Here is a 12562-nt window from a genome sequence, read left to right on the forward strand (position 1 = left end):
TACTGCCGCTACCTCGTCTACTACTAATACTACTACCTCGTCTACTACTACTACTACTGTCCCGTCTACTACTAATACTACTACCTCGTCTACTACTACTGTCCCGTCTACTACTAATACTACTACTACTATCCCGTCTACTACTAATACTACTACTACTGTCCCGTTGTCCCGTCTACTACTAATACTACTACTACTGTCCCGTTGTCCCGTCTACTACTAATACTACTACTACTGTCCCGTTGTCCCGTCTACTACTAATACTACTACTACTGTCCCGTTGTCCCGTCTACTACTAATACTACTGTCCCGTTGTCCCGTCTACTACTACTACTACCACCACTACTGCGTCTACTAATACTACAATTACTACCACTACCTCGTCCACTAGTACTATTACTACCTCGTCTACCACTACTACTGCCACCACCACCACTACTACTACTACCACCACCACCACTACAACCACTACTACTACTACCACCACCACTACGACCACTACTACTACTACCACCACTTCGACCACTACTACTACTACTACCACCACCACCACCACTACGACCACTACTACTACTACCACCACCACTACGACCACTACTACTACTACTACCACCACCACCACTGCCACTACCACTACCACCACTATGACAGCTCTATCTAGTGGATGTATAACACAATCCCCTGCTACCAAAATTACCACCACCACCACCACCACCACTATTACTACTACACTGCACCTTATAATCCGGTACGCCTTATATAGGAACCAAATGGTCAAAAAAGGTGAAATGTAACTGGGGGACCCACCTGTTACTGATGCATTCTTTAATCTCTGTGGTCCAGGAGCTGACCTGCTGGTCATTGTCCGTCTCAAATATCAAGCTGCCTCGGTTAACCTTTCAGGGGACAGACAGGCCTTTTTATATAGACTCGAACGGCCGCAAGGACCTCATTTAAACCAACACGCACCTTTAAAACAAACGTGTTTAAGTTGTCGGGCATCTCCAGCCGGTTGCAACGGCGTACTTCTTTGATGTCTGAGCAGCGAGTGGACAGTTTAGGAGCGGAGGCCTAGGAGACAGACAATGACGCTCATTCATACAAATGTGACTGTGTCAGCAAACAGCTCAATGAGAATGGAAGGATTCCACATGACCGACTGGAGTGCGTTGCTACTTGTCTGACCAATCAAGATGAGTATATGTGCATGTGTCGTCGGCATGCGAATCACCACCAGTGAAAGCATGGAAATAGCGTTAGGGTAATGTACATCATATTAAATGTTGGTCTCGTGTGAGACCAGGTGTTCTTGGAGGACAATGAAGACACAATGTCATTATAATAGAGCAGCAAAATGCGTCACAGTTATTCATTTTTCAAAAGTGAGGTTTTTGGATGATCAAACAGAAAATGATCTTAGTTTTTCAAGCACTCATGATAACTGATTTCTCCAATTTGTTGCATTCACAAGGGACTACCAAGCATTTGCAGCGCCATACAAATTGTATGATACTAACAGCAAATTCAGATTGTCAGAAACTTCTGTTTTCTTCCAAAGAGCCATTAAATTGTCTTAATCTTTTTTATTTTTACAGTTTGTGTCTGAATAAACATACCCCCCTTTATTAAATCAGTTACACACCACATGCCTGGCAACCCAACTCAACCATCCGTGTGCATGTTTACGCCGGTGGCCATCTCGGTGCACCGTTGGATGCGTGGGCCAGATTGACATTTCGATAGCGATGGTGTGTCCGCACAAATGCAGACATTTCTGGCTTTGGTTGGGACACGACAAGATTTGATAGACCAGGGATTATTATTGTTAGATTATCACTCAGAAATTTAAAAAAGATCTTCATATTTTTTGAATGGATGAGAGGGTTGACAATAGTAGACAGGAACAGCCTTCATATTGTCTGATCTCGATTCTTTATCATCCTTTTTTAAAATGTTTCTTTTACCTTTGTTTGTTTGTTTGTTTTAACAATGGATTCTAATTGCAATATACATTCAGCTAGCGGGCACTCGAAAAACTAAATGGATTTTTTCTTTTAGTGTATGATATGTATAATTTAAACCGCTTAAAACATTGGAACCTTATTGAAAGCCTCTTTAAAATTTGCTTACAGTCTTAATATTACATTGTTGCTCCCCAAGATTGTTCTAAAAAACATTTTTTTTAAAAAATCGCATCTCAATTCAATCCATTTTAACCGGCAGGGCTGTCAGTAATTGATGACGTTTTAGTGCTATTGGCGATGACGTCCAATCCATCTAAAATAGTTGTTCAACTGGAATGGACATTGAATGCAGGCACAGTCTGCAAATGAGTCGGCCACAAAGATCTATCTATCATCCATTGAGTATATATAACATGTGTTGAATTTCAAAAACCAACTTCTCCCGTCCAAACACGAAGGGCAGGAAAGGCTCGCATATCTCTCTAGAAACTACACTCTAAGGGACATGTAGGCCAGGGAGCACAGAGAAGAAATATAAAGGGGGAGGTAGTTTGAGGGTCTGAGTGGCGTGAGAGAACAAAAGCATCGAAAGGAAACAGACGAGACGAGACGGCGAGAGACACGGCTTGGTGGGGGGCTTTCGGCGAGAGGGAGGGAATGATAGAGAGCGAAGGGACGACAGATTCCAGGGCTTTTGTGCGCCGGATGAGTCTACATTCATGTGACAGCGTGTGAGCCCGAGGAATGTCTATGCTAATCCTACATACACAAGGGGTTGAGAACCTATGGCTCGGGAGGCATATACGGCTCTTTTTATGGGTGTATATGGCTCTCTGCCAAATCTCTGAGGTAAAATATGGAAAGCGCTGATGAGAGAGCCGAATCCAGACCGTATCAATAGGAGCATCACTGTGGCGTTGACACAACATCTAGCGCCGCTTTAATCATATTTTTTTTCATTTGACCTTTCTGCATGCATACTCATTGATTAGAAACAGCGTAACAATGTTATGTCAAAAGAATTCAGACGTTGTACTTTGAAAGAGGTGAAATGACTAAAGAACGCACATATTTTCATGTATTTTTAAATTTAAATTCTGAATATGGCTCTTATGGAATAACATTTGAAAATATGAGTTGTTTATGGCTCTCTCTGTCAAAAAGGTTTCCGATCGCGGTCATACAAACACACACAGTCACACACACATGCACACAATCAAAGTACAGATTTAACGGTACAGCCGTTTGATTTCCTCTAATGGCACGTTTACTTTTGTTTTGTTTTTTGTGAATGGACGCTATCAGTCGGTACGGCGGGTGTCACAACAAAGGCGTCCAATATCATCAACGAGACGCTCACTGACACAGATGGGGGAGGGAAGTGAGTCATTTCGTCGGATGTGACCGGGAGGAAGTGACTCAACGTGAACTTGCACATATCTGCTTCTTTTGTCAAAAGGTCTTCATTTACATTTGGAAGCAAGGAAATATTAAGCCTGCCAACAACCTCATTGATGTAATGAACATCCTTGTTAACAGAGGAAAAATGATCAAATTAGTATTTTCACAAAACATCTTGTGTACGATAGTGGGTTGTTTTTTTTGTTCAATAAAAACATTTTCAACTCTGAATGTTTTTTTTTCATCTTACTTTTTGTCACATGACAATGTTATTAGGTGGATTGACAATGTCAATAGCACTGAAAGGATTTAACTAAATTGATTGTCATTGAAATGTTGGTCGCTCTTTTTCTTGCTAATTTATAAAATTGTTGAAACAACGATTATATTTTAGTGCTCGTTAGCAAAACAGAATAAATAGTACCGTAAAAAAGCACCAGTTGGAATGACAAATAAATTGTCTAGCAAATAAATACAAAATACAAAATTGTATACATGGGGTAAAATCATAAGGATGTGTTTGAATTTTGCCAAATGTTGCTTTTTATGTATCAAATGCAGGTAAAAAGATTTTTCATTTTAGAAGAACCGTACATTTTTCTGAAGTGAAAAATGAGGAGGAATCAAAAAAAGAATAACAGAATAAATAGTACCGTAAATGAAAAAAAGCACCAGTTGGAATGACAAAGAAATTGTCATAAAGGTAACTAGAAAGAGTAGATTAATTTGTGATCTAGCAAATAAATACATATATATACGTATATATATATATATATATATATATATATATATATATATATATATATGTATATACATACATGTATATGTATATGTATGTATATATATATATATATATATATATATATATATATATATATATATATATATATATATATATACGTATATATATATTTATAGCTACACGTTTATGTATATATGCAAAGCACGCGGCTTCACACCAGACTGCCGCAGGTGCAACAGCTAATGAGCTCTTTGTCTTCGAGAAACTGACTCACTGAGAGAAAATTTATTGTGAGAATGTGAATGGGTTTGCGATGACTTTGAGGAACCATATGTAGTGAGAAGGGGAAGTAGAAGAAGAAGAAACAAGCAGCAGATGTCGTGGCTGTTGAGCAACACAACACAACAAACTAGAACAGCAACTTCAAAACTCAAGCACCACCATCTCTAGATAACGCACCCCCCCCCCAAAAAAAATGCTCCCATGTATTGCTTGTTTACCTAGTAGGATTATTTCCCCACAGGCCTCAAGTGAATTTCTTTACACTTCCTCATAAGGAAACTTGGGGCGTATTTCCCAACACGATGCTATGTGAGAATGGGAATCCATGCCAATTCATGGCTGATTGGTATGGCGCTAAACTATTGTGAGCAGAGGTGTGGACTTCAGGCACATGACCTGGACACAGTGTCCCAAGTTTGGTTACTTACTTAAACTTCAACTTGGCATAATGGTACAGATTGGCAACTCAACTTTGATTTAAAAGACAGTGGCTTGAGAACTTGAGAAAAAGACTTGCTTCTTCCACCAAAACACAATTATCAAAATGTTATGTAATATGCTGCTAACCAGATTAGATCTTCGTTGCTTTGATCCGACAACCCGTAATGAAATTAGATAACACTTAAACTAAGTCGAAAATGCTGACCAAAGTGGCACTTTGCAAAAATGATATTGAAGATCGTATTGGTTAGCTCGAAAAATTATAAGGTGGTCAAACACAGATGGAGAAGCAAAAGCTTCTTCAAACTGTTTTCTGACAAAGACAGAAAAACATATAGATTGATAAAAATGTTATTAAGCATCCAGGGGGGATATTCATCTACAAAGACACACAATAAGTAAGATGAGAGTTGCTATCAGTAGTCATCAACCACTCATCAAAGTTTCATTGAATCAATTCAGGTAGATTTTTTTTAAAACTGTCCAATAGCAACAGGGATTAAAAAAAGAAATACCACTCATCTGATATTGCACATATAACGGTAAGTGATGTAATGCCCAACTAATGTCAGCTCATCAAGTAAGTAACTTTGCTAGCTGCGTAGTTAATGACGCTGTAAAGTTTCTGGTAATGTAAAATTACAGTAATTTGTTGGTACACTGCGGGTTCACTCCGTGACTCATAGTCTAATTGATGGTCACCCGAAATAAGTTGACAAGTTTCCCTCTATTAAAGGCAACGGCTACACACTGACATTATGAGATGACATGTCAGAAACTAATGTGATGTTAGTTATAGTGAAATATGCTATGGAAAAACATGTCAGCACTTTTTAAAATATTTTTTGCAACAAATTTTAGTAACATTCTTGCAAATATGTATATTCATCGAAGAAAAACCTAAATAAAATTATATATTTTCAGAACGACTTGTAAGTGTTAAGTGCATTGTCGTTAGTAGTTATTAGTTTTCTAGTAAAGTTCAATAGCACTTGATTTGATCTGTTTGAACTTGAAAAATATATTTTAAACAGATTCTAAATCAAATAGATTCAGCATAAATTTAATATATTTCTACCGTAATGTGATAATGACTAGGTACTGGAAACCTAACGGACAGGATTTGTAAATATACTCGAGACTTGTCAGCCAATCGCAGGGCACAAGGAGATGGACAACTATTCATGCTCACACTCATAACAAGGGGCAATTTGGAGTGCTCAACCAGCCTACCATGCATGTTTTTGGGCTGTGGGAGGAAACCGGAGTAACCGGAAAAAACCCACACAAGCCAGGGGAGAACACGCAATCACCCGCAGTGAGGGCCGACCTGGGATTAAACCATTGACCCCAGAGCTGTGAGGCTGATACGCTAACCAGTCTTCCACCAAGGTGCCAAGATTTTGAAAATGAATAAATATTAGTACCATAGTGTAGTGCACAGGTGTCAAAGTGCCGGCCCGCAGGCCAAATCTGGCCCGCCGCATCATTTTGTGTGGCCCGAGAAAGTAAATCATGAGTGCCGACTTTCTGTTTTAGGATCAAATTAAAATGATAGATATAGATTTATATTATATTTCCTGATTTTCCTCCTTTTAAATCAATAAGTGCATTTTTTTAATCCATATTTTCTTTGTTTTTAGTTCAAAAATCATTTTGTAAAATCTAAAAATATATAAAAATATTTTCTGTTTTCCACTTTAATATTGAACATAATTAAAGAAAAATTTGGTTTCCTTTTGCAATGAAAAACAAATCATTAAATAAATGATTTTCCCTTACTAAGAAAAAAAAGCTCAAATAAACATTGTTTTAGATCTATTAAAAAAATGGAATATTTAGGGCTTTTAATCCAGTTCTTTTAATCCATTTATAAAAAAAATTAAAGTTAACGTTAATGCGGCCCGCGAACCAACCCGATTCTGACACCCTTGGTGTAGTGTTTAATTATTGCAGTTACAACAATTGGCGAAACGAAACAAAAATGGCAGGACTCAGCAGAATATGCCTTTTCTATTCAGCACTGTTTAACAGCAAGTTGTTTAGTAATAGTCCAAATTGTGACTGAAATAGCAGCCTGATATTCAGATGAGAACATCGTGTGAGAGTTTTTGTTTTGACACATTGCTGATATTATGAGCATGTTATGACTATGCTCACTCTCTCTTCTTTTTCACATTGAATCAACTTTCGGTACAGCCTTCGAAGATCCACAATCTCACACTTACTCGTCACACGCACACCTTCAGACAGCTTAGACAGGGATGAAAGTAACTTGAACGCAGACTCAGCAACAGATGTGACCACATGACCTCACGCCCACTGAGTCCGAAATGCACGTATTCATTACTGAGCGCGCACATCCACACTTGGGTGACACACAGGATGTTAAGAGTCCAACATGACATTCCCAGGGTCCCATTTGCAAGGCCATCGCCATGGTAACTGACTGACACGCAACATTCTGATATCCCTATGAGGGTTGCTCTGGCCTACACTGTCCAGGGTGCCCATTTGGATGTGTACTGTTTATTGGAGTGTGTGTCTGTGCGCTGTAAATGACACCATCCACTGGGGGCTGAGAAACCTTGAACTTAAACTTCGTAATCGGCATATCCGTCAGTGTCAGAATGCTGTGGTGTTTGTTTGTCTAAAGCTAAACATATTCATTTTTTTTCCTAAATGTAAACTCAAAATGTGTAAAGTTGAACACCCAAAAAGTTGTACAATTTGGAGCTAAAATCAACATTTGGGAAAAATGTGGCTTGGAATCTGTGTAGATGTGGCACATTATTTACTTTTAAATGCACACAAGCACAAGAAAGTGCTAGTGCCTGACTAGCAAAACTGATTGAGAGTGAGGAAAATCAGTCAAAGTCGATGAATAAATGTGTCAGTTCACTTTTCTGCACACTTCTGAGAAATACTGATGCGCTGTCGAAATAGGCAGAAGTTAAAAAAAACCATACTAAGTCTTCACAGAAGCCAAATCGTCTCTCCTTCCGTGAATTAGCTGCGGTGGTGCTCGTAACACACTTCATACTATTCAATGGCACTAAAAAGAGGATGTGAGATGAAAAGTTTAATCGAAGTCGATTAATTGATGAGATTCTAGCGATTTTTTTTCAACACAGTACAGAGGTCCCCAGAGTTCTTTTTACCTAATAGATTATGTTAATATTTTGGTTCAGTCATTTCAATAATGTAATAACTCAAAAATTAATCCTAATTGTTCATTCATCTGTACTGCGCATCCACGACTGGTCGCCAATCAATCATAGGGCACACAGGGACAGACAACCACTCACACCTAGGGGCAATTTAGAATCTCCAACCTGCCTACCACGCATGTTTTGGGATGTGGGAGGACACCGCAGAACCCAGAGAAAATCCACATAGGACCAGGGAGAACATGCAGACTCCATACAGGAAGGTCTGGACCTGGGATCGAGCCCTCGATCCCGGAACTGTGAGGCCGACGTGCTAACCACTTCACTGTAAACAATTTTCATTAATTATTAATTTCTCTATGTCCACCCATTGGAATATTTTTTTCCGGTATCATTTGGGAACATTATTCCTTGGGCAAACGATTCAAAAACATTGGATGCTGCTGAATACATTGCAAAAAGAAGAAAGAGGATCAAATGGATTGTGTAGCTGTGAGCAAGGAATGAAAATGGCAGAGCCTTTTATGCATACGTCGGCAAATACGTTGTAGGGGAAAAATGTTTTTTTAACCTTGTGATTTCTTTCTTTTCATACCCATGACAAGCGTTGCCAGGAAAGATTCGTGGCACTGACATAATCTGCCATAAACTATTCACTTCATTGTGCATGCATGCCAGCATGGAACATCATCGTCATCAATCCAGAAGAAAAAGACCTTTTTTTCTCGTCTACAGATTTTATACAATTTATCCAACAGAAGTGAGGAAGTTTCTTACTCGTAGGAATGTGTTGTTTGTGGGCATGTGTTCCTTTGACAACAAAATACAGTACTCATGTTCAAAAAAGAGAGAATATGATGAGGGGGACATTTAAAGTTACAATCTAGCAAGATTATCATTATTAAATTGCAGAAGCAAAAGTACTAACAAATCAAAAAAATGTAAATAGTATGATGTCGCTGTAAGTACAACCTATACATTTTTGAAGCATTTCAAAATGCTTTAAAAGCCTCTCTTGTGTTTCATGTTTATGTTTCCTGAAACGAGATTTTTAGTGCTATAAAATCTCATTGTAAAGTTCTGAAATACATGTCAGCTAGTTTCTAAATTCTTCACAGACAAACATTATCAAGGGCAAATCCTCTACTAAAATTGCGATGTTTCCAGTAAAGCGTAAACATGTCATATAGTGAAGCAATGCCTCTATCATTGTATCGTATTTCAGCGCCTCCTGACTTCACTTCCTAGGTCCAGCTGAGCCAGAAGCACGTCTGCACTGGGAGTGAGATCCAACCATGATTACATTTTCCACACCAGCATCGATGCCAACCATGAGTGGCCATGATCAAACTCTGCCAAAATGTTTAAAAGGCAATATACTCAGAGAGGTGCAGAGATGTAGTTGTTCCACTGGCAATGGGTATTGTATTTTACACCTTCTATAACAAGAGAGAGGGCCACGGTAATAAATAATTTACAGTAATCTAAGGGAAACTTGACAAAGAGGGTCAGGGGGTGGTGGTGGTGGTCAACCATTTGCATTTACAAGAGGAATTTAAATTAATTTATACTACCTTGGGGATTTTTTAAAACCTTTTTAAATAAACCATTTCAGTATATAGTGTGGGTCTGGTCAACTACACATGCTTTCTATCGCTGATCTTACTATGAGCCATTTTTGCTCCTCTCCCCTGATCTGCTCTCCTAACGTAGCTCCAGTTTTGCTCACTCCGGTCAGATGACCATCACAGGAAAAGGTAGTCACATGACACACAGATGGAGCAGACTTGCAGAAGAATCTAATCACGGAGCTGTTGGGAAAGAAGAACACTGGGTACGCATCCATACGCGGGTTGACCGAGAACTATTGTGGGAATGTTGGCTTCTGTAATGTGCATTAATCCAATTATAATAAAAAATAAGCATTTAATAATTAATTGGAAATTAATAGTATGTTGAGACATTTGTTAGTTGAGCCTATTGCACAACTTGGATGTGTGGGCCTTTGATCTACAACTTGGCAGTGTTGTGTTTCACTATATTTGTTCTGGGTTAGCACACAATCACACATAAGTGAATAATTTCATTAGCTAAGTGTGATTTGAAAGAGAAAATACATTTGCCATGCCCACCCTGATGCAAAATCATTTCGACAGAAAGGTGAATGACATCTAAGAAACATCTTGGCCACATGACTCTAACCACTTCACTTCCGTTAGATGTTTCTCTAGATTTTTATCACAACAAAACTCTCACACACTTTTAAACCCTCCAAATTCAGCCTCTAGCTCAGTTATGTTAGTTGTGACTTGTGAGAATAGTTCTGCAAAGGCTACCCAATGCAACCATCCACATTTACCAATTTATATACCGCTAATATGGCTGCGGCCAGGCAAAGAGGCCGTAAATAAAGAAAAGCACAGCATTCCTGTAAAAGTGTAATAATCTACTCATCATGTCACGATTGTTGGCTGAGATTGGTGAGAATTTCACCAATGACTTTTTCCCTTAGCTATATTGTGTTATCTATTTTCCAGGCAATTTTACACTGGTATCCCGCAGATCAGTAATATTTTACACAACCAACATTTACAAATAAAAGGTCAATTGAGCGTTTTATGTCCAGTCGACAGTTAGGTAACAATATCAGAATCGAAATACAAAAGAAGCTTCTGTGAGACTGATTACGCAAGATTTGAGTTTTAGCTAAAGGCAACCATTTACCACAGATACCCAAATTTTTCCCCTTCCTGCTTTGCTGGCTTTCCTATGCTTATGCTGCCCCTTGTGTTGTTCTTTCTTCCCTTGTTGTATTTGTTTTGTTTCTTCCCAGTTTCTTGCATTTGATTTCTTGTTGAGCTAGCGGGGACCATGTGTGTGCAGAGTTAAAGTCATGGTATGCAGCGAGGAGCAAATTATCGTTGCATGTTGCCATTTGAGAGATTGAAGTACAAGTAACACGCAACAGATGGACTAGACCGTCGTACGGATTAAAAGCTTCTTTCAACTGATGCTAGATTTTTTTTCTCGTAACCACTGGATAGATGGTGGCAGATTCACACTAACAACAGTCCTCAAATTTACAATCGACACAATCTGTATTCATTCATTCATTCGTATTCTGTACCTCTTATCCTCACAAGGAATCGATTAGATGAGATAACTTTATTCATCACATATTCAGGAAATTTCATAGTCACAGTAGCAAGAGTGTGAGAATATAGACAGAGGAAAATACATTTTAAGGGGTTGAAGCCTATCCCACTCAACTATGGGCACCAGGCAGCGGATGCTCTGAATTAGTGACCAGCCAATGGCAGGACACAGGGAGACGACAACCACAATCTATAATTCACCTAAACTATCAAGAAAATTTGGACAATAGTCCTGATAAACATTATCATAGCCAAGAATTTAAGGGACTAGTACAGTGAACTCCAGCTGACTGCGGTAATGCATCTAGTTCCAAGGCTAGTTTTGCAAAAAGTGTTTCAAATCTAAAAATGGCCTAAACAAAAAGATCAAAGTAATCTACCTAAACAGAGAATTCTGTGCGATTCTCCGGAGAAGCCAATTTGATGTTATCTACATTTTCAAAACGAGTCCCCTGCATGACCTCCATGACAACTAAAAAACTCACATTGTGAGTTAACCTAGCACATCGACACTTTTATCGGCTATTAACTGTCAGATCCTCAGGGTGCTCAAAATAAAGCAACCCTACATTGTCTCTTGCTACTTATCGGGCATAACAACATATTTCGCTTACACAAGATGATTTTTTCAAAATTGAACGAATTGGAAGTCAAGATCAGATCAGTGTGTGTTAAACATTAGGCCGTCAACTCGCAACACGTCACATTTTCCGGGCATCCGACTGCATTGGCAACTTCCCATTTGCCCACTCACATGGAATGTATATTAACTCATCACGAGAGCATCAAACAAGGCCTCACGCGAATATGATTGGCTCCAATATGCAGCGCATATACAGCTAATATACAGAAGGACATTAAATACGGCTATGAGGACAATGTAAAGAGACAGTATAGGACAAAAATAATTAGACATGACGTGAAACCATGTGGGAAAGATCAAGCCAGAACAACTAAAAATCAACACACACAGTCACATCTGAGATGTGATTAGGACAAAGCTTACAGGAGGTCTGAGGAAATATATTCGATGTGAGAATTTCAGACGGGTGTGAGAAATTGAGTGACTTTTGGAAAGACGCGACACCGCAACTTTCCTGGCGAACATTTTGAACTTGTGGGCAGGCCATTTTTGTGTGCGTGCGCAGCAGATGAAAGGACAAGCGTTCATACTGCATCTCAAAACTCTGACTAGCGACATTCTCGAGGCTAAACACGCAAAAGAAACTGCAGTGAGTTCATGTCACACATTGGCTCCAAGAGGCACGGGCCACTTAATCTAAAATGGAGAGGAATGGAATGTAAATTGTTTACAGGTTGCGGGGGTCAGTTTGTCCTCTTCAAGAAACTGAACCTTAGGACCGAGACGATATGTTGGCGTCAGTGATGTCTCCGTCCTTACTTCCG

At 39.1% G+C, this 12562-nt stretch overlaps 1 protein-coding gene across 1 annotated transcript in view; it reads right to left on the minus strand.

Annotated features, from left to right (window-relative positions):
- Window positions 1-12562, minus strand: part of sh2b3 (SH2B adaptor protein 3) — a 35615-nt gene that overhangs the window by 4821 nt on the left and 18232 nt on the right. Inside the window, exons 3-4 of the mRNA XM_077601444.1 lie at window positions 970-1071; window positions 808-896 (exon numbers count right to left, since the gene is read on the minus strand). Of these exons, the coding sequence (XP_077457570.1) occupies window positions 808-896; window positions 970-1071 (191 nt within the window). The remainder of the gene's footprint in view (window positions 1-807; window positions 897-969; window positions 1072-12562) is intronic.

The sequence above is a fragment of the Stigmatopora argus genome, chromosome 5 (assembly GCF_051989625.1).
Source record: "Stigmatopora argus isolate UIUO_Sarg chromosome 5, RoL_Sarg_1.0, whole genome shotgun sequence".
In the NCBI taxonomy this organism is placed as follows: Eukaryota; Metazoa; Chordata; class Actinopteri; order Syngnathiformes; family Syngnathidae; genus Stigmatopora; species Stigmatopora argus.